This window comes from Aotus nancymaae, unplaced genomic scaffold (genome assembly GCF_030222135.1).
Source record: "Aotus nancymaae isolate 86718 unplaced genomic scaffold, 86718_ANA_hifiasm-v0.15.2.pri h1tg000011l, whole genome shotgun sequence".
Taxonomy (NCBI): Eukaryota; Metazoa; Chordata; class Mammalia; order Primates; family Aotidae; genus Aotus; species Aotus nancymaae.
In genome coordinates, this window is record NW_026988422.1 from 54,021,850 (window position 1) to 54,045,438 (window position 23,589).

At 38.4% G+C, this 23,589-nt stretch overlaps 1 protein-coding gene across 1 annotated transcript; it reads right to left on the bottom strand.

The window, feature by feature from the left end:
- Positions 1 to 672: 672 nt before the first annotated feature.
- LOC105707175 (disintegrin and metalloproteinase domain-containing protein 21-like) lies at positions 673 to 21,970 on the bottom strand. Its single transcript, XM_064374487.1, is given in 5 exon segments — positions 673 to 1,808; positions 1,810 to 2,275; positions 2,278 to 2,621; positions 4,044 to 4,224; positions 21,888 to 21,970. Coding segments are annotated over 3 exon segments (1,569 nt in total). The 5' UTR covers positions 2,471 to 2,621; positions 4,044 to 4,224; positions 21,888 to 21,970; the 3' UTR covers positions 673 to 898.
- Between the last annotated feature and the right edge of the window lie 1,619 nt (positions 21,971 to 23,589).

Below are 23,589 nucleotides of genomic sequence, written 5' to 3' on the forward strand. Positions count from 1 at the left end.
CCTGGCTAATTTTTGTACGTTTAGTAGACGGGGTTTCACCTTGTTGGCCAGGATGGTCTCGATCTCTTGGCCTCGTGATCCACCTGCTTCAACCTCCCAAAGTGCTGGGATTACAGGCGTGAGCCACCGCGCCAAGCCTCGTGATGAATTTCATATATTTAATACTCCATTCAAATTCATTACTTCATTTAGGTATTTATTGTGTACTAAGCACTGTGTACTGTTGCAGGTATTGAGGATACAACAGTGAGCAAAACAGATAAAAACGACCCCGCCCTCATGGAGTTTATACTTTGGTATACCAAGCAAATGCTCCAAAAAAAATATCCAAACTGCTAAATTAAGACAAAGAGCTAGGAAGCACACAGGAAGCAAGGTCAAGAGCTTTTATCAGACAAATTACAATTTGTTTATACTTAACAAACATTCACTTATTTATATCTTTTGGTTACCAAATAAACCAAAAAGTTGGGTGGGACGAATATTATTATCGCCCCTACCCACTTTAAGATTTTGAAGCAGAACGTCAGAAAATTTAAGTAATTTTCCCACATTGATAAATGTCAGTAGCAAGGTAAGCCTCACCCCGGACATTCTGATGCAGACGTATCTCATGCCTTTCCCATAAGTCATCTCCATGCACAAGAAACATAACAAGGACTAATGTGAGGGAGGGATGTAGCTTTATTTGCTGCTTAAAAAAATAAACAATAGATACAAACATGTTAAGAATCACCTGCACTTAATGACAATGTTTGTGGTACTGACATAGGGGAACATCTTTGCAGCTTTCTGGGAATGGTCAGAAATGTGCTGACTTTCAGGGATGTACTAACATTTCTACTGCCAAGAGACTAAAGTGTAATAAGGCATAGAATATTAAATTAGAGACATTTTCTTAATCTGACGAATGAGCCTTAGTCTCCTTGGGACCAGAACGTTGTCGTAGATATGTAAGAAGCCCAACAGTAAACAGGAAAATCAAAACAGACAAAGAAGGAATCATAATCACTGTCAAGAAAACTCTTCTCTTTGCAGATGCTGGGCCACTGTCGACACTACCCCCATAGCCTCTGTGCAGGCAGTAGGGCGGGGACCACCCATAGCCACAGTGGCAGTGATGTTTGTTATTGCAGATCCCCTTCATATTGCAGGTCTCAGGAAGGCAGACTTGTGGCAAGACAGATAGACTGACACACTTCTTGTGGATGCAGATCTTCCCTGTGCCACACACTGTACCATCTTTCACTTCACCAATGTCAGGTGTGTTCATCCTTAAATGGTAGTCAATACCCCAGCAGCTGATACCATTGATATGAGCATGCTGCAGAGTATAATGATCTTGGAGAAGAGGAATGTCTCTCACGTTCTCACATTGAACTCTCCCACAGAAGACATCAGAGAAATGACATTTTAGGTATGTTGTGCCATTTATACCACAGTGACCAAAACGGTTGCCCTGTTGGCAAAAAAGAGACCAGGTATCTCCTTGAAAATTATCAACTCCACAATCAATAGGTGGACGGCATATTCCTGCAACATAGGCTAGACCAAGTATACTTATAAGTGAATTTTTTATGAACATATGTGCAGCATCATGCTGTAGCTGGGAAAGACTGATGTGTTTCCAATGAGCAAAATCGTTCAGGACCTGTTCTATGCTTGTCATTGGGAAAACATTTCCTTGATTCCAAATTTCAATTCCACTCAAAAGTATATAAGTACCTAATTGCTTATACATGGAATCCACTATGTTGACAACAAGAGATACATCCTCTTGCACCTTTGAGATGTTGTTTTGAGAGTAAGAAGAAATCATGGTTCACCACAACAACCAGCTCCAGAAACCATGCATGGGTCCACCAGTCACCAGCAGAATTTGGTTCCAGAGCTGAGTTCTCAGCCTCTTCAGATTCCAACTGTTGGCGTGCTACTTCCTTCTCTGTTACGCCACATCTCAAAGCTGGGAATTGTGTCTCATTACTGTTTATCTTATAAATCAGGTGTTCAAATGTGGCAGAGTGCCTGATGGGTTCAATTTCATAAGTGAGACCATTTATTTGTAATACTCCTCGCAAGCCCCCAAAACAAGCACTGAAAACAACCAAGGATTCAGGGGCCCCCTCCACGAAACCATGATAGTAACAGTCATCTGGGATGAAGGGCTGATCCTCCAGGAGGGCACGCTGCTCTGTGTAGGTGAACACTGGGAGGTGTCTAGAAACCAAGAGCTCCTTGACCCTCATATGAACAACATGTCTCTGGCCCCAAACCACAGGCTATAGGACAACCATCCAGGAGCCTTTGCACCTCTACCCCTGCTGATCAACTTCAAGGGGATCACCACTTCTGGGGAAGTGAGATGCTGGGAGGGCCCAGCCTGGAAGTAGCCAGAAATGGACAAAAACACCCAAAGCAAGAGCAGCAGAAGAGTGACCCTGATGTGCAGCAGGGTCCCATCTACTAACATTATGAAGCTGTCGTTATGGAGCCATCTGTCCAGAGCAGAAGAGGACAAGATGTGAGGCACTGCTGGTCTGGCTCCTCCCTCTGAGCTTCTCAGGATGCAGGGCTGACCCTGTGGATCTGTGTCCTGGCAAAGTTAGATCAGAACAGCAGTGCTGGAAGTAAAAATAAAAAGACAGGTTGGAACTGGGATAAGAAAAAAAATCAGGTGAGAAAAAGAATGGAGTGGTGAAAAACTGGTTGATGAATCAAGAAAATGCTTTGGATTTGCTTTTAGTAAATGGGGTTGGGGAGTTGGGGTCATAGATAAGAAAACATTGGCCAAGTGGTGAAAAAAGTTAAAAGTTAGAAGATGGGTACTTAAATAGTTACCTCAGTCTTTACAGGCAGTATGAAAATGTCCATAATAAAAAGTAAAAGCAAAAGTAAAAAAAAAACTTAAGAGTAGGGTGGCTCTATATCTCAATTTGTCCAAGATAATATTAGTTAATGCCTGTTGCTTTTGTAATAACTATTGATAGTGTCTCCTTTGACTGTCAAAACTGGAGACATCAAAGATAATCACAATTCTGTGTCAAGTTGCATCAGTCTTATGATTTACTTTAGTTTCTTTATCTCTAAGTTATTTTCTATCTTCTCATTGTATTCATCTTTGCTCATAACTATATTAGACTGCAAGATTCTTGACTGCAGAGTTTATGATTTTCATTCATTTTAGTATCTTCTATAATGCCTTGTATAGCTCTGTGTACAAATGAAAAATAGAAAAAAAGAGGAAGGGTGGTGAAGTGTCTTGGATTATAAATGAATGCTACTAAAATGTATTCATACTGTATTATAATTTTTTTTTTTTTTTTTTTTTTTTTTTTTTTGAGACGGAGTTTCACTCTTATTACCCAAGCTGGAGTGCAATGGCGCGATCTCGGCTCACCACAGCCTCCGCCTCCTGAGTTCAGGCAATTCTCCTGCCTCAGCCTCCTGAGTAGCTGGGATTATAGGCACGCACCACCATGCCCAGCTAATTTTTTGTATTTTTAGTAGAGATGGGGTTTCACCATGTTGACCAGGATGGTCTCGATCTCTTGACCTCGTGATCCGCCCGCCTCGGCCTCCCAAAGTGCTGGGATTACAGACTTGAGCCATCGCACCCGGCCCTGTATCATAATTTTTTAGAAAAGATTTATAAAACACTGACATCATTTAAGGGTATGGAGAGCATAATGTTTTTCTCCCCAGTTACTGATAGGAGAGTACCAAAGATGAAAGGAAATGCTTTCAGAAGAGAAAATGAGGATCTCCGCAGTTCAGAGGTCTTGGGAAAAGAAACTCTTGTCATTAAAGAAAAACCACTGGAGAGTCTGGTATTTTAGGACTGGCTGGGAAAAGTCCCAATATTTGCTCATTATATTTACCAACAGTTTTTGAAAGTGGGGAATTTCTGCACCTGTCATACAGTCTGGCTGGCAACAGTCATCCATTTCTTTCTCTATTTATTAAACAAGCCTTTATGTGTTTGGAGCATACAAAGTGCAGGACATTGTGCTAGATATTAGAGAAAGAAAATCAAAATACAGTACCTTAATAAATTATCAATTTAGTGCAGAAACTTGTGGCAGGAGTAAAAATAAACTTCAGGAGGTCTATAATATTGTATCCAATATTTTACATATTTTGTGCCTTCTTTTTGCTGAGAAGATGCCCGTATATTTCATCATAGTCTCAAATGACTGTCAAAAATGAGGCTAATAAGCCCTGAGCCTGTGTAAAAACAAACAAATAAACAGATAATTATAATATGATCAAAACCAGATTAATCTGAGGATTACAAAGTTTATGCTTCAGGAATCCTCATTGTACAGACCTCCATAAAGACCCTGAAAGGGGCTAAGCAATGGACTTTATGAAAGTCATCAAATTATGAATGATCAAAATTAGTCACTGTACAAGAAAAATCTGAAATATTATAACTGAAAAACCCTGAAATATTATAACTCATACATAAAAGACTTAATAAAGATTTTCTAAAATTTGACAATAGTAAATTTAATTATTTATCTCATTACCAATATAGTTATTTTGTATTATTAACAGTTTAGAACCTGAGTTTTCTAAACTATTAATAATACAAAATATATTTTTATTAAACATACTAGGGAAAAGCAAATGTCTTTCACTTCTTTCCATATAAATTATAACATAATAATACTCTTAAGGAAGGCAATTAAATAAGAAGCAATTTAAAAACTATAGGGAGGGATTGCTAGCAAGATGGCCGAATAGGAACAGCTCCAGTGTGCAGCTCCCAGCAGATCAATGCAGAAGGTGGGTGATTTCTGCATTTCAAACTGAGGTACCTGGTTCATCTCATTGGGACTGGTTACACAGTGGGTGCAGCCCAAGGAGGGTGAGCCGAAGCAGGGTGGAGCATTGCCTCACCCAGGAAGCACAAGGGGACAGGGAACTCCCACTCACAGGCAAGGGAACCCATTAGGGTCTGTACCCTGCACTCCAGGGCCAGACACTGGGCTTTTCCCATGGTCTTTGCAACCCGCAAACCAGGAGATTCCCTCCGGTACCTACACCACCACCAGGGCCCTAAGTTTCCAGCACAAAACTGAGGAGCCATTTGGTCAGAAATTGTGCTAGCGGTAGCGGTTTTATTTTTTCATACCCCAGTGGTGCTTGGAACACCAGCAAGACAGAAATGTTCACTCCCTGGAAAGGGGGCTGAAGTCAGGGAGCCAAGCGGTCTGGCTCAGCAGGTCCCACACCCATGGAGATCAGCAAGCTAAGATCCACTGGCTTGAAATTCTCGCAGCCAGCACAGCAGTCTGAGCTGGACCTGGGACACACGAACTTGGTCGGGGGAGAGGCTTCCACCATTGCTGAGGCTCAAGTAGATTTTAACCTTACAGTGCAAACAAAGCCACTGGGAAGTTCAAACTAGGCGGAGCCCACCGCAGCATTTCTAGGCCACTGCAGGCAAACTGTCTCACTAGATTCTCCCCTTACTGGGCAGGGCATCTCTGAAAAAAGGCACAGCCCATCAGGGACATATAAATAAAGCCCACCTGGGAAAGGGTGGTTGTGGGCACAGCTTCAGCAGACTTAAACGTCCCTGCCTGGCAGCTCTGAAGAGAGCAGCAGATCTCCTGCACAGCATTCAGGCTCTGATAAGGGACAGATTGCCTCCTCAAGTGGATCCCTGACCCTCGTGTATCCTGACTGGGAGACACCAACCAGTAGGGGCTGACAGACACCTCAAAAAGAGAGCTCTGGCTGGCACCTGGTGGGTACTCCTCCAGGATAAGCTACCAGAGGAAGGAACAGGCAGCAATCTTTGCTGTTCTGCAGACTCCACTGGTGATACCCAGGCATGCAGGGTCTGAAGTGGACCTCCAGCAAACTCCAGCAGACCCGCAGCAGAGAGGCCTGACTGTTAGAAGGAAAACTAACAGAAAGGAATACTTTCAACATCAACAAAAAAGACATCCACTCAGAGACCCCATCCAAAGGTCACCAACTTCAGAGACCAAAGGTAGATAAATCCACAAAAATAGGGAAAAACCACCACAAAAAGGCTGAAATTTTCAAAAACCAGAATGCCTCGTCTCCTCCAACGGAAAACAACTCCTCTCCAGCAAAAGAACAAAACAGGACAGGGAATGAATTTGATGAATTGACAGAAGCAGGCTTCAGAAAGTGGGTAATAACAAACTGCTCCAAGCTAAAGGAGCATGTTCTAACTCAATGCAAGGAAGCTAAGAACCTTGAAAAAAGGTTAGATGGATTGCTAACTAGAATAACCAGTTTAGAGATGAGCATAAATGACCTGATGAAGCTGAAAAACACAGTACAAGAACTTCATGAAGCAAACATAAGTTTCAATAGCCAAATCGATCAAGCAGAAAAAAGATATCAGAGATTGAAGATCAACTCAATGAAATAAAGCAAGAAGACAAGATTAGAGAAAAAAGAGTGAAAAGAAACAAACAAAGCTTCCAAGAAATATGAGAGTACATGAAAAGACCAAATCTACATTTGATCAGTGTACCTGAAAGTGATGGGGAAAATGAAATCAAGTTGGAAAACACTCTTCAGGATATTATCCAGAGAACTTCTCCAGCCTAGCAAGACAGGCCAACATTCAAATTCAGGAAATACAGAGAACACCACAAATGTACTCCTCGAGAAGAACAACCCCAAGACATATAGTTGTCAGATCCACCAAGGTGGAAATGAAGGAAAAAATGCTAAGGGCAGCCAGAGAGAAAGGTCAGGTTATCCACAAAGGGAAACCCATCAGACTAACAGTGGATGTCTCTGAAGAAACCCTACAAGCCACAAGAGAGCGGGGGCCAATATTCAACATTCTTAAAGAAAACAATTTTCAACCCAGAATTTCATATCCAGCCAAACTAAGCTTCATAAGCGAAGGAGAAATAAAATCCTTTATAGACAAGCAAATGCTGAGAGATTTTGTCAGGGCTGCCTTACAAGAGCTCCTGAAGGAAGGACTAAACATGAAAAAGAACAACCTGTACCAGCCACTGCAAAAACATACCAAACTGTAAAGATCATCAATGCTATGAAGAAACTGCATCAACTAATGGGCAAAATAACCAGCTAGCATCATAATGGCAGGATCAAATTCACACATAACAATATTAACCTTAAATGTAGATGAGCTAAATGTCCCAATTAAAAGACATAGACTGGCAAATTGGATAGTCAAGATCCATCAGTGTGCTGTATTCTGTATTCAGAACACCCATCTCAGGTGCAAAGACACAGATTGGCTCAAAATAAAGGGATGCAGAAATATTTACCAAGCAAATGGAAAGAAAAAAAAAAAAAGCAGGGGTTGCAATCCCAGTCTCTGATAAAACAGACTTTAAACCAACAAAGATCAAAAGAGACAAAGAAGGGCATTACATAATGGTAAAGGGATCAATGCAACAAGAAGCGCTAACTATCCTAAATATATATGCACCCAATACAGGAGCACCCAGATTCATAAAGCAAGTTAGAGATCTACAAAGAGACTTAGATTCCCACACAATAATAGTGGGAGACTTTAACACCCCACTGTCAATATTAGACAGATCAACAAGACAGAAAATTAACAAGGATATTCAGGCCTTGAACTCAGCTCTGGACCAAGTGTACGTAATGGACATCTACAGAACTCTCCACCCCAAACAAACAGAATATACCTTCTTCTCAGCACCACATTGCACTTATTCTAAAATTGACCACATAATTGAAAGTAAAACACTCCTCAGCAAATGCAAAAGAATGGAAATCATAAGAAACAGTCTCTCTGACCACAGTACAATCAAATTAGAACTCAGAATTAAGAAACTCACTCAAAGACACACAGCTAAATGAAAACTGAACAACCTGCTCCTGAATGACTACTGGCTAACTAATGAAATGAAGGCAGAAATAAATACATTCTTTGAAACCAGTAAGAACAAAAACACAACATGCCAGAATCTCTTGGACACGTGTAAAGTAGTGTGTAGAGGGAAATTTATAGCACTAAATGCCCACAAGAGAAAGCAGGAAAGATCTAAAATCAACACCCTCATGTCACAATTAAAAGAACTAGAGAAGCAAGAGCAAACAAATTCAAAAGCTAGCAGAAAACAAGAAATAACTAAGATCAGAGCAGAACTGAAGGAGATAGAGCCACAAAAAAACCCTTCAAAAAATCAATGAATCCAAGAGCCAGTTTTTTGAAAAGATCACAAAATAGATAGACCACTAGTCAGGCTAATAAAGAATAAAATAGGCCGGGCGCGGTGGCTCACGCCTGTAATCCCAGCACTTTGGGAGGCCGAGGCGGGTGGATCACGAGGTCAAGAGATCAAGACCATCCTGGTCAACATGGTGAAACCCCGCCTCTACTAAAAAGACAAAAAATTAGCTGGGCACGGTGGCGCGTGCCTGTAATCCCAGCTACTCGGGAGGCTGAGGCAGGAGAATTGCCTGAACTCAGGAGGCGGAGGTTGCAGTGAGCCGAGATTGCGCCATTGCACTCCAGCCTGGGTAACAAGAGCGAAACTCCATCTCAAAAAAAAATAAAAATAAAAATAAAATAAAATAAAATAGAGAAGAATCAAATAGATGCAATAAAAAATTATAAAGGAGAAATCACCACCAATAACAGAAATACAAACTACCATCAGAGAATACTATAAACACCTCTATGCAAATAAAATAGAAAACCTAGAAGAAATGGATAAATTCCTGGACACTTACACTCTCCCAAGACTAACCAGGAAGAAGTCGAATCCCTGAATAGATCAATAACAAGTTCTGAAATTGAGGCAGTAATTAATAGCCTACCAACCAGAAAAGTCCAGGACCAGACAGTTTCACAGATGAATTCTACCATAGGTACAAAGAAGAGCTGGTACCATTCCTTCTGAAACTATTCCAAACAATAGAAAAAGAGGGAATCCTCCTTAACTCATTTTATGAGGCCAACATCATCCTGATACCAAAACCTGGCAGAGACAAAACAAAAAAATAAAATTTCAGGCCAACATCCCTGATGAACATCAATGCAAAAATCCTCAATAAAATACTGGCAAACTGAATCCAGCAGCACATCAAAAAGCTTATTCACCATGACTAAGTCGGCTTCATCCTTGAGATGCAAGGCTGGTTCAACAAATGCAAATCAATAAACGTAATCAATCACATAAACAGAACCAAGGCAAAAACCACATGATTATCTCAATAGATGCAGAGAAGGCCTTCAATAAAATTCAACAGCCCTTCATGCTAAAAACTCTCAATAAACTAGGTATTGATGGACCATATCTCAGAATAATATGAGCTATTTATGACAAGTCCACAGCCAATATCATACTGAATGGGCAAAAACTGGAAGCCTTCCCTTTGAAAACCGGCACAAGACAAGAATGCCCTCTCTCACCACTCCTATTCAACATAGTATTGGAAATTCTGACCAGGGTAATCAGGCAAGAGAAAGAAATAAAGCATATTCAGTTAGGAAAAGAGGAAGTCAAATTTTCTCTATTTGCAGATGACATGATTGTATATTTAGAAGACTCCATCGCCTCAGCCCAAAATCTCCTTAAGCTGATAAGGAGCTTCAGCAAAGTCTCAGGATACAAAATCAATGTGCAAAAATCACAAGCATTCCTATGCACCAATAACAGACAAACAGAGAGCCAAATCATGAGTGAACTCCCATTCACAATTGCTACAAAGAGAATAAAATACCTAGGAATGCAACTTACATGGAATGTGAAGGACCTCTTCAAGGAGAACTGCAAGCCACTGCTCAAGGAAATAAGAGAGGACACAAACAGATGGAAAAACATTCCATGCTCTTGGTTAGGAATAATCAATATTGTGAAAATGGCCATATTGCCCAAAGCAATTTATAGATTCAATGCTATCCCCATCAAGTTACCATTTACTTTCCTCACAAAATTGGGGAAAAAACTACTTTAAATTTCATATGGAACCAAAAAAGAGCCCACAGAGCCAAGACAATCCTAAGCAAAAAGAGCAAAGCTGTAGGCATCACGCTACCTGACTTCAAACTATAGTACAAGGCTACAGTAATCAAACAGCATGGTAATCATATCAAAACAGATATATAGATCGATGGAACAGAACGGATGCCTCAGAAATGACACCACACATCTACAACCATCTGATCTTTGACAAAACTGACAAAAATAAGCAATGGGGAAAGGATTCCCTATTTAATAAATGGGTTAGGAAAACTGGCTAGCCATATGCAGAAAGCTGAAACTGGATCCCTTCCTTACACCTTATTTTAAAAATTAACTCAAGATGAATTAAAGATTTAAATGTAAGACCTAAACCATAAAAACCCTAGAAGAAAACCTAAGCAATACCTTTCAGGACATAGGCATGGGCAAAGACTTCATGACTAAAACACTAAAAGCAATGGCAACAAAAGTCAAAATAGACAAATGGGATCTAATTAAACTAAAGCGCTTCTGCACAGAAAAAGAAACTATCATCAGAGTGAACAGACAACCTACAGAATAGGAGAAAATTTTTGCAAGCTCTCCATCTGACAAAGGACAAATATCCAGAATCTACAAAGAACTCAAACAAATTTACAATAAAATAAAACAAACAACTCCATCAAAAAGTGAATGAAGGATATGAACAGACACTTCTCAAAAGGAGACATTTATGTAGCCAACAAACATATGAAAAAATGCTCATCATCACTGGTCATAAGAGAAATGCAAATCAAAACCACAATGTGATACCATCTCATGCCAGATAGAATGGTTATCATTAAAAAGTCAGGAAACCACACGCTGGTGAGGGTGTGGAGAAATAGGAATGCTTTTACACTGTTGATGGGAGTGTAAATTAGTTCAGCCACTGTGGAAGACAGTGTGGCAATTCCTCAAGGATCTAAAACTAGAAATACTGTTTGACCCACCAATCCCATTACTGGATAACATTAGGAGAAATACCTAATGTGGATGATGGGGTGATGGGTGCAGCAAACCATCATGTCACATGTATACCTATGTAACAAACCTGTATGTTCTGCCCATGTATCCCAGAATTTAAAGTATAATAATTTTAAAAATCTTATTTATAATTATCATTTTTTAGACTAAAAAGGTTATTCCAGGTATTTAACTGACAAATTGTCAGTAATAGAAATCCTTATTATTTCTTTTTGAGGTAGAATTGCTAGTTTTTCCATTTGAAATGTGTCAATTTACATTGTACATTATCAGTTTGGAAGTTTCTCTTTTTCCACACTCTGATCAACCTTAGGCATACCTCAGACAATCATGGAGTCTGAGCCTCTCTTCATATAATTCTTGCTTGTTTTTATTTTATCTTTGTCTAATTGCCTGTTTTTAGGATACTAGTATTATTGCTAAGGTATTAGTTGTTTTATTATTTATAAGACCCCATTTAGTTCCTGCTCCCTCTTTTCCCCATTCATTTGTCACAAGAACCTAATCGTTACTCTGAATATGACACTTACTGTGGAAGATAAGAGAATTATAGGTTGCTTTTCTAGTAAACATGCAGAGTCATTAAAACTACAGACTTTGGTATCAGACATATCTTTCAATACCTGACTCTTTAGCTCTTTTCTAGCTGCTGTGTAATCTTGGCTATCTTACTTAACCTCTTTATGCTTCAGTCACCTCATTGGGAAAATGTATGTAATCAAGATACCTAACCTCATAGAGTTAAAGCAGGAATTAATGAAATAATATTTGGAAAGCACTTTGCACAATCTTTGGAGCGTAGCAAGTGACCAATGACTAAGTAGTATCTCTTTTATGTTATTTGATTCTAAACTTATGACAATGTGGTCCAATTTACAGATCAAGATCAGGGCTGTAAGACTGGTCTGCCCCAGATGCAGGAAATAAGAGAATACACTATCTGTAGAGAATTTAAAATCAACTGACTAAAAATCTGTCTACTTTTTATTGCTACCAACTGTCAACTGTAAACAAAGACAATGATAAATACTCTTCTCCAAAGACATATTCTTTCGGGGAAGTGAATTTTGTTTATTTATTCATTTAGCTGTTGTAATTTTTAATTAACATATGATCATTATACATATTTATGGGGTATAGTGTGGTATTTTGATACATGTATACAATATGTAATGATAAAATCAGGGTAATTTTAACATATCCATCACCTCAAACATTTATCATTTTGTGTTGGGAACATTCAAAATCTACTCTGCTACCTACTTGAAAATATACAATAAATTGTAAGTTATAGACACACCCTTCAGTGCTGTAGAACACTAGAACTTATTCCTCCTATCTAGCTGTACCTTCTATCAGTTAACCAACCTTGGGCTATTCCCCTTTATGGCCACCTTTCCTCACCTCTAGTAATCACTACTCTACTTCCTACTTCTATAAGATCAATTTTCTTAGCTCTCACATATCAGTAAGAATATTTGGTATTTATCTTCCTTCACCTGGCTTATTTAACTTAACACGAGGTCCTCCAAGCTCAGCCATGTTGCCTTGAACGACAGAATTTCATTCTTTTGTATGGTTAATTAGTAGTCCATTGTGTATATATATCACATTTAAAAAAATCCATTCATCCATTGATTGACACTTAGGTTGATGCCATACTTTGGCTATTGTGAATAGTGCTACATGAGAGTACAGACATCCCTTTGGCATGCGGATTTCCTTTCCTTTGGATATATACTCAGTAATGGGATTGCTGGGTCATATCGTACTTCTATTGTTAGTTTTTTGAGGAATCTCCATATCATTCTCTATAATGGCTGTACTAATATACAACCCCAGCAACAGAGTATGAGAGTTTCCTTTAATCTATTCTTATAAGCATTTGTTATTTTTTGTCTTTTGTTAATAGCCATTCTAAATGGGGTAAGATTATATGTCACTGTGGTTTTGATTTTTATTTCAGTGATGATTAGTGATGTTGACCATTTTTTCACATGTCTGTTAGTCATTTGCATGTCTTCCTTTGAGAAATGCCCATTCATTTTGCTCACTTTTATATTCAATTATTTTTGTTGTTGTTTTTCAGTTGAGTTCCTTGTATTACTATTATGGATATTAATCCCTTGTGGGATGAACGGTATACAAATATTTTCTTCCATTCTGCAGGTTGCCCAAAGACATATTTTATTGGGCCAGGTTTTAAATAATTGCTATGGCTACTGTTGGATTTTAATAGTGTATATGTGACCTTCAAACTAGCATTTTGTTGCTTATTCTTTAATATACATTGCATTCACCATAGAGTTTCATTATGACAGCCCTGACCCTTGGAGATTTAGCTATATGCACTCATTTTAAGAGCAAGTTTGTAAAGGTTCACAATCATTCAAGTTAACTTTGGATGCAGTTTGTGTCTCCAGTTCCTATGAACAACACACTCCAGTGTTTAAACAAAAGATTCACATAAACAATTACAGCACCATGATTGTAAAGACAAAGAAATAAAACTTGAGTTACTTTGATTCTGTCATTCTTTGTGATAAGATGAAATTTTTATTTGTGTTTAGAATTTTAGATTATAGACATATTTCAAAACTGGTATAGTTGATGTTGAAAAAATAAAGACATGGGAAGTTTGAAATTTTTTATTTTTATTGTGAAATTAGATTCTTATGAATCTCTGCTTATCCTTTGTTTAAAGCTTTTCTTCATATTTTATTATCTTACTTCATGTTAGCAAAACTTTTGAAGTTAAAATAAATAAAAAAATTAATGGATAAATCTGGTTGCATTGCCCTTCAAGCTAAGTATGTGAAGATCAGTTTTGTTGAGGTCATGGACAAATCTGTGGAAGTTAAAACTCAAGAAAACAGAAACTGTAATGTTGTGATTTATTTATATCATAGGTCAATATGAAGTGAATTTTCCTACGTCTTTTTAAAAAATAAATTAATAAGTATTAATTTATTACTTTTTAACTACCCTATTCTTTTGTACTACTCTATTCATTTTACTTTTTATTTTTAAAAACTTTTCCAGTAATATGACTGTATATGGAAAGGTCAATGAAATAAAAATGTCACTCTGTTTTCCTTTTTTGAAATGGAATCTTTATTTTCATTTATTTATTTTTACTGACATGACCATAGAAGGGTGAGTAAAAGAAAATGTTCACTATTTAAAGTTTCCTAACAATTAATTATTTGTTTCAGTTCATGATTATTCTTAAAAATAACTTTGTCATGTAGAGGAAAAAAAGTTAAAATCCACTCTATCTGTCGAACACACTAGATATAACACTGAGGCTTGATCCAAAAATATGTGGAGCCTATTTCCAAGGAAGTTTAGTTAACTTTCTCCCCTCAACCACCCAGGTTCCCACCTCACCCTCCTCTCTTCTTTCTGCTGTCTTTCCATTCCCTTTCTCCTCACTGCCTCATCCAGGTCCTAAGTGCCATTTTAATATGATGGATCCCCTGATAGTAAAAGTGACTCTGAGGTGAATTTATCAGATAGAGATGTACCGGAAACTGAATGAAGGGCTCTGCATCACAAACCAGGAGACCTGGAAAGGGCAGAAGAGGATGCTTTGTCAGGTGGTCACCTTTCATAGCAGAGTGCTGGGCTCAATTTCCTGTTGGGAGGACTCTGAATGGGTCTGACCTAGATGTTTCCACAAACTCTTCACAGGGGCAACCCTGAAAGGCAGAAAGAGAAGAGAGAGCCAGGGGGAATATGAGGTGGGGAAAGAAAAGAGAGCTTGAACAAAATGCGCCATAAGAAAGGGAATTGCCTTTTCAAAAACACAATGAGACAAATTCCTTTTTTGCAAATGCTTTCTCATCCTAGGGGTTAAGATGGGGTGATGGGACTATACATCCAAATTGGAGCAAAATGACTCAGAAACTGTAAGTATTTCTGGATCAAGGATACTCATAGAAAATTCAAAAAAGAAATAAAAACAGGCAATAAATATGTCAATAAAATATTCAAAATCATTACAATTTTAAAAATATGAATAAAGAAAGAGTCAAATTGACAAAGATTGAAAATAAACTACCAAGTGTTGGCATAAGCAACTCTCTAAAATAGTGTTTTAATTAGATATATGATAGTATACCCTTTGACCGGAAATTTATTCAGTAATTTAAAAATTCTGTGTTACCAAGGATTTAAGGACATAGAAAACATATTCAAGTTAAAAACAACAACAAATTACTAAAGATTACATTATCCCCTATGCTTAGGAAAGTGACTGGAAAGATGTATTTTGAAGTAGAAAGAAAATCTCTATCCCCTTCTTTCACTCTCCCTTCTCGTTCTCACCCCGATGCATTTCAATCCCAAGGAGGAGTGTCTATGTTTTGTCAACTTCTGGAATACTGTCTGAGCCACAGTCACTGATTGGCAGCCATGGTGTATTAGAAAGCCTTATGTGATTCCCCCATTCTTGCTTCCTATCGCCCCCATGTGGTAGGATTGACAAACTGAATCCAGGCCGACTTGGTAAACACTTGCCGGTTCACTTAAGTCTGTCTTCTTTGTGCTCACAGCTGGTTAGGCCTCCTGTACCCTGTGGTGAATTAGAGAATGGATGATCCCAAGAAATGGAATTAGGCCTGGGGAGAGGTGAAAACCCTGCTAGGTTTCAAGGCAACAGGTGCCTTGGCTAACCCTCAGGTATCTAAGGTCCAAGCTGTCTAAACCACAAAGGGAGGGGAGGACATCTATAAATCCAATCAATTGCTTCAAGGTAGAAGGAAATAAAAGTTCAAGCAGTGTATGCTTTTAGGGTAAGAAGACATTTTCTACCAAATCCTTTTGTAACTAGACTTTGTTCAAAGGGCAATGAAAAATGACAGTAAAAGCTTTTTGTTTATATCCTGGACCTATTTTTTCTTATTTTGATAAGAGCACCATTATTTCCTCCACTCAGGTTTTTGCCTTGTGTAAAGCTAAACCCTTTCCTGATATAGCAGTTGTCACATGGCATAAGCCCATCTGATAAGAGCACTGCCTTGCTCTGTCCGTAGTATTTTATTAGGAGAAAAACATACATACACAAAGAGAAGATGTCTCCTTGGAACTATGTACCATGTGAGAAACATCAACACAAGCAGCAACGCTAAAACCTGGAAAATCTGTACAATTAAAAATAACCTATAAAGAAGTCACAGGTGGCTCGCAACTGTAATCCCAGCACTTTGGGAGGCCGAGGCGGGCAGATTACCTGATGTCAGGAGTATGAGACCAGCCTGGCCAACATGGAGAAACCCCGTCTCTACTAAAAATACAAAAATTAGCCAGGCTTGGTGGCAAGGACCTGTAATTCCAGCTACTAGGGAGACTGAGGCAGGACAATCACTTGAACCTGGGAGGCAGAAGTTGCAGTGAGCTGAGATCATGTCATTGCACTCCAGTCTGGGTGACAGAGAGAGACACTAAAATTTGATCATTGTTGGAAGACTGGTTGCAGGTCAAACTAGCAGTGTTTTTCTGATTTTTCTCCTTTTCTTGAGTGGAGAAGGCTTTTCTAGGGCACAAATCAGGTGGCTAAAAACAGAGTAGGATGATTGGCATAGGATCTGCTCAAGTTGAATGCCCAATTTTGAATGTAAAAAGCAGAAACATCAATGATGTCAGCAAAGGCAAATTCTAGGAAGTATCAAAAGTATGAAAACTGAGAAAGCTATATTTGTGTTCAAGTCCAAGTGGTCTTGATTTGGGGTTTAGAATGAAAAATAAAGACAAAGGTCAGATTCTGAGTACAATCTAGATTCAAGTAGGGAGCAAAAACAGGGAAATGGACAAAGTAATAGAGGGACAAGGTAATTGCTTAGAACAGAAAGTGCTAGAGATTCTTCTTAGAGGATCAAAGCCAGTAATTCCTGGATAGATGAATGTAGTTTAAAGCTCTATGAAACAAACACCAGGTCTGATGGTCTTTCTAGCGTATTTGTTTAAAAGTAACAGAATAAATGATAAGAAAAACCAAATTTGGAAAACTGGACTTCCATATTTGGCACTATGGCAGACAACATGTCCAGTTCCAAGCTCATGCAGCAAAATAATTTAAAATTCTACATAACTTTTTTCACCCTCCCAATATTTTAATTTAATTTTAATATTAAACTATTGGGATGGTGAAAAAAATTATGTGTTATGATAAAGTAAGGGAAATTCTTGAAGACCAAAAATGAAATAAAAGCAGGAACCCAGAGAGGAAAGTGACACTGAAGATGGTACCTTCTCTGAAAATATCTGTCCATCCCTGGTGAAACTGAGCTTCAATTTTGATGGCTGCATGAAATGATGGGAGCAGCAGGCGATGTCTGGGCTTTGCCAAGGAGATGTTATTAGGAGAGCCATAGGATACAAACAAGGTAAAGGAAAAGAAAATACAACCTGCAGATGAGGATAACAAGGAAAACTGCCTTTTACCTTTGATGGTGTGAGAAGAGGAGATAAATTCCCTGTGTTTCCCTACACATTAGCTAGACTTTGTGCCATTTAGGGGAATAAATTGATAACACTTACATGACACTAAAAACTTTGAGCAATATCTATTTTGAAGGGATATTGAGTTGTGGTATTTCAAAGCATGGAAGTAAAAATATTCAAAGCATGGAAGGAAAAACATGCAAACTCTAGAAAAATACATTTTCAACTTAGGTCTCATAAAATTCCCACTTGAGTTTTTGAACATTACAAAATACAGAAGGAAACAAGGTCCCATGAATAAGTAACAATAAAAACAATAGCAGAATGAAAATTACAAATAATTCTGCTGCTCATATTATCAGACAGAATATTATAAAAATATGTTTTATAATTTCGACAAGAGAGTATTGGAGGTATTAGTAACAAACAATAACAATGGCTAGACAGTTTTTCTGAAAACCAAATAGAACTTAAATTGTATGTATATAATCAATATGTACCTTAATAAAATACCTAGGACTACAACTAACAAAGTATGTAAAGGACCTCTTCAAGGAGAACTACAAACCACTGCTCAACAAAATAAGAGAGGACACAAACAGATGGAAAAACATTCCACGCTCATGGTTGGGAAGAATCAACATCGTGAAAATGGCCATACTGCCTCAAGTAATTTACAGATTAAATGCTATCCCCATCAAGCTACAAATGACCTTCTTCACATAACTGGAAAAAACCACTTCAAACTTCATATGGAACCAAAAGAGAGCCCACATAGCCAAAACAATTCTAAGCAAAAAGAACAAAGCTGGAGGCATCATGCTGCCTGACTTCAAACTATACTATAAGGCCACAGTAATCAAAACAGCATGGTACTGTTACCAAAACAGAGATATAGACCAATGGAACAGAAAAGAGGCCACAGAAGCAACACCACACATCTACAACCATCTGATCTTTGACAAAACTGACAAAAACAAGCAATGGAGAAAGGATTCCCTGTTTAATAAATGGTGTTGTGAAAACTGGCTAGCCATGTGCAGAAAGCAGAAACTGGACCCCTTCCTGACACCTTACACTAAAATTTACTCCAGATGGATTAAAGGTCTAAACATAAGACCTAACACAATAAAAACCATAAAGAAAACCTAGGCAAAACCATTCAGGACGTAGACATAGGCAAGGACTTCATGGCTAAAACACCAAAAACAATGGCAACAAAAGCCAAAATAGACAAATGGAATCTAATTAAACTTCAGAGCTTCTGTACAGCAAAAGAAACAATCATTAGAGTGAACCAGTAACCAACAGAATGGGAAAAAATTTTTGCAGTCTACCCATCTAACAAAGGGCTAGTATCCAGAATCTACAAAGAACTGGAAGATGACTGATCACTAGCAGCTCGGGCTCCTGGTTCCCAGTGAAAGCGCAGAGAATGAGAGGACGCCACACTTTCAGATGAATATTTGTGGCTCACGGACCAGGAGATTCCCAGCAGAGGAGCCCCACGTGTCGCCAGGGCGACTCTTGTGGCCGGCGCGGCGGTTTTGCTGGTGCCTTAGCATGCCAGTTTTTGGTGCAGAGTCCGGAGATTCCTGGGCAGAAAAGCACCATCAATCTTAACCCCACTATTTTGACCGGTGCAGTGGACTGCTCAGATTTCGGCGCTGGGAATTAACAAGTTGGACGTCCGCTCAGAGACCTAGTTAGAAAGTCAGTAATTACAAAGACAACAGACGGATAAATATATAACGAAGGGAAGAAATCAGCATAAAAAGGCAGAGAATACTCAAAATCAGAATGCCTCTCCCTCTACAGGGGATCGCAATTCCTCATCAGTAACGGAACAAGGCTTAATAGATTACGAGTGTGTTCCAATAACAGAAGCAGGCTTCAAAACGTGGGTGATAAGAAACTTCTGTGAATTAAAGGAACTTGTTCTAACCCAATGCAAAGAAACTAAGAACCTTGAAAAAAGGTTTGACGAAATGTTAACGAGAATGGACAATTTAGAGAGGAATATAAGTGAATTGATGGAGTTGAAAAACACAACACGAGAACTTTGCAAAGCATGCACAAGTTTAAACAGTCGAATTGATCAAGTAGAAGAAAGGACATCAGAAGTCGAGAACCAGCTCAGTGAAATGAAACGAGAAGACAAGATTGGAGAAAAAAGGATGAAAAGGAAGAGCAAAGTCTCCAGGAAATATGGGACTATGTGAAAAGACCTAATTTACGTTTGATAGGTGTACCTGAATGTGATGAAGAGAATGAATCCAAGTTGGAAAATACTCTTCAGGATATCATTCAGGAAAATTTTCCCAACCTGGCAAGGCAGAGTAATATTCAACTCCAGGTAATACAGAGAACACCACAAAGATATTCTTCAAGAAGACCAACCCCAAGGCACATAATTGCCAGATTTATTAGGGTTGAAATGAAGGAGAAAATACTAAGGGCAGCCAGAGAGAAAGGTCAGGTTACCCATAAAGGGAAACCTATCAGACTTACAGCAGATCTCTCAGCAGAAACCCTACAAGCCAGAAAAGAGTGGGGACCAATATTTAACATCCTTAAAGAAAAGAACTTTCAACCCAGAATTTCCTATCCAGCCAAACTAAGCTTTATAATCGAAGGAAAAATTAAATCCTTTGCAAACAAACAAGTACTTAGAGAGTTCACCACCACCAGGCCTGCTTTACAAGAGCTTCTGAAAGAAGCACTATACATTTAAAGGAACAACCAATATCAACCTTTCCAAAAATATATCAAAAAGAAAAGAACATTAACACAACGAAAAATTTACACTAACTAATGGGCAAAACAGTCAGCTAGCATCAAATGCTAGTATTAAAGTTATATATATTCTAATTGGATAAAAAGCCAAAACCCATTGCTATGCTGCATCCAGACCCATCTCACATGCAACGATACACAAAGACTCAAAACAAAGAGAAGGAGGAAGATTTATCAACCAATCAGAGAGTAAAAATAAACAAATAAAAAGCAGGAGATGCAATTCTCGCCTCTGATAAAGTAGACTTTAAAGTAACAAAGAGCAAAAGAGGCAAAAAAGGACATTACATAATGGCAAAAGGATCAATGTAACAAGAAGAGCTAACGATTTTATAGATCAATGAGACAGAAAATTAACAAGGACATCCAGGACTTGAACTCAGACCCGGAACAAGTAAACTTAATAAACATTTATAGAACTCTCCACTTCAAATACATAAAACGTACATTACCACCTCACACCTATTCCATAAGTGACTACATAATTGGAAGTAAATCACTCCTCAGTAATCGCATAGCATTTCATAGGTTTAAATGAAATATTGGTTGGCTGCTCGTTTGTTATTTTCTTCCTGTTTACATCAAGTATAATTATTGGTATAAAAGAGGTTTTCAATACCCATTACTAAACTGCATTCTAGCCTGGGCAAGAAAGCAATACTCCCATTCTCTCTCTCTCTTTCTCTTCCTTTTTCTTCCTCTTCTTTATTCTTTTTCTTTCTTTCTTTCAAAAAAATAAATAAATAAATAAATAAATAAAATAAAATCACTACCCAAGAACTTGTCTGTCCTTGAATATGTAGTTTTGTGTTTCTTCTCTCTTTCCTTCCTTCCTTCCTTCCTTCCTTCTTTCTTTCTTTCAAAAAAAAAAAAGAAAGAACTGAAACAGGTATACAAAACAAAAAAACAAACAACAAAAAAAAACCAAATCCATTCAAAAATGGGCAAAGGATGTGAACAGACACTTTACAAAAGAAGACATCTATGAGGCCAAAAAACATATGAAAAAAGGCTCACCATCACTGGTCATTAGAGAAATGCAAATCAAAACCACATTGAGATACCATCTCAAACCAGTTAGAATGGCAATCATTAAAAAATCAGGAGACAACAGATACTGGAGAGGAAGTGGAGAAATAGGAACACTTTTACACTGTTGGTGGGAATGTAAATTAGTGCAACCATTGTGGAAGACAGTGTGGCAATTCCTCAAGGACCTAGAAATAGAAATACCATTTGACCCAGCAATCCTATTACTGAGTATATATCCAAACAATTATAAATTATTCCACTATAAAGACACACGCACACATATGTTCATTGTGGCACTGTTTACAATAGCAAAGACTTGAAATGAACCCAAATGTCCATCAATGATAGACTGGATAAAGAAAATGTGGCACATATACACCATGGAATACTACACAGCCATAAAAAATGGTGAGTTCATGTCCTTCATAGGGACATGGATGAATCTGGAAACTATCATTCTCAGCAAACTGACACAAGAACAGAAAACCAAACACCACATGTTCTCACTCATAGGTGGGTGTTGAACAATGAGAACACATGGACACAGGGAGGGAAGCATCACACACTGCTCTCAGTTGGGGGGCTAGGGGAGGGACAGTGGGGGGTGGGGAGGGTGGAGAGGGATAACGTGGGGAGAAATACCAGATATAGGTGATGGGGAGATGAAGGCAGCAAACCACCTTGCTATGTATGTACCTGTGCAACAATCCTGCATGATCTGCACATGTTCCCCAGAACCTAAAGTACAATAAAAAAAAATAAAAAAATAATAATCAATATGCACATTTAAATAATATATAAATATATATAAATTCAATATACCTAGAAAAAATACTGAAAGTACAAGTGTAATGACAGATTATATACAACTAAAAACAAAATTAGTGAACTGACATATAGTTCTTTTTTTTTTTTTTTTTTGAGACAGTGTCACTCTATCACCCAGGCTGGGATGCAATGCATGATCTCAGCTCACTGCAACCTCCACCTCCCAGGTTCAAGTGATTCTCATGCCTCAGCTACCCAAGTAGCTGGGATTACAGGTATGTGCCACCATGCCAGGCTAGTTTTTGTATTTCTAGTACAGACGGGGTTTCACCATGTTGGCCAGGCTGGTCTCAAACTCCTGACCTCAAGTGATCCACCCGCCTCAGCCTCCCAAAGTGCTGAGATTATAGGCATGAGCCACTGCACCTGGCCCTGACACATAGTTCTAAGGAAATTATACTGTATAGAGAAAAGAGAGGCAAAAAATAAATAAATAATGTATGATAGTGAAAAATCCCTAGATATTAGAGTAAGATATATCTTACATCTAATCAAAGTTTCAGGATAGAATTGACAAAAGCAATAATCCTAGATGTGAAGGTTGAAAGTTTCCCAGATTGAAGAGAGACAAGATCCCACAGATTTAAGGTTTCCAAACCCCAAAATGAATTAATTAAAGATCTTCTACACCCAAACAAATTATAGTGCACCACAGAAAAGTAAACAAAAGAAGATTTTTAAACAAGCTAGCAGGAAAGGAAGATTAGATAAAAGTGATGTTAATTTTACAGCTGAATTCTCAACAACAAAGGTACCGTCAAGACAGTGAAGTCATGCTTTCAAAATCTGAAATGGAAGCCTAGAATTGAGAGCCTAGGAAAATAAACTCTCACTTTAAAAAAGGAAAAGGTGGTGAAATAAAACCTTTTCAGACAAACAAAAATAAACAATTTACTCCCAACAGACTATCAGTTGAAGGATTCTAAAGGGTATATTTCACACACACACAAAATTGAACCCCTTAAGATGTAATATTGGAGAAGGAAGAAAGTCGTAAACATGGCCGGGTGCAGTGGCTCATGCCTGTAATCTCAGCGCTTTGGGAGGCTGAGGCAGGTGGATTTCTCGAGGTCAGGAGTTTAGCCTGGCCAACATAGTGAAACCCTGTCTTTACTAAAAATAAAAAATTAGCCAGGTGTGGTGGCAGGCACCTGTAATCCCTGCTACTTGGAAGACTGAGGCAGAGAATTGGTTGAACCTAGGAGGTTGCAATGAGCCAATATCACACTACTGCACTCCAGCCTGGGTAACAGAGTGAGACTCTATCTCAAAAAAAAAAAAAAAAAAAAAAAAAATGGTAAACACATGAATCAATCTAAATAAAGACTGGATGTAGGACAGGCGTGGTGGCTCACGCCTGTAGTCACAGCACTTTGGGAGGCCGAGGCCAGTGGATCACCTGAGGTCGGGAGTTCAAGACACATGGAGAAACCCTGTCTCTGCTAAACATACAAAAAAAAAAAAAAAAAAAGCTGGGCGTGGTAGTACTTGCCTGTAATTCCAGCTACTCGGAAGG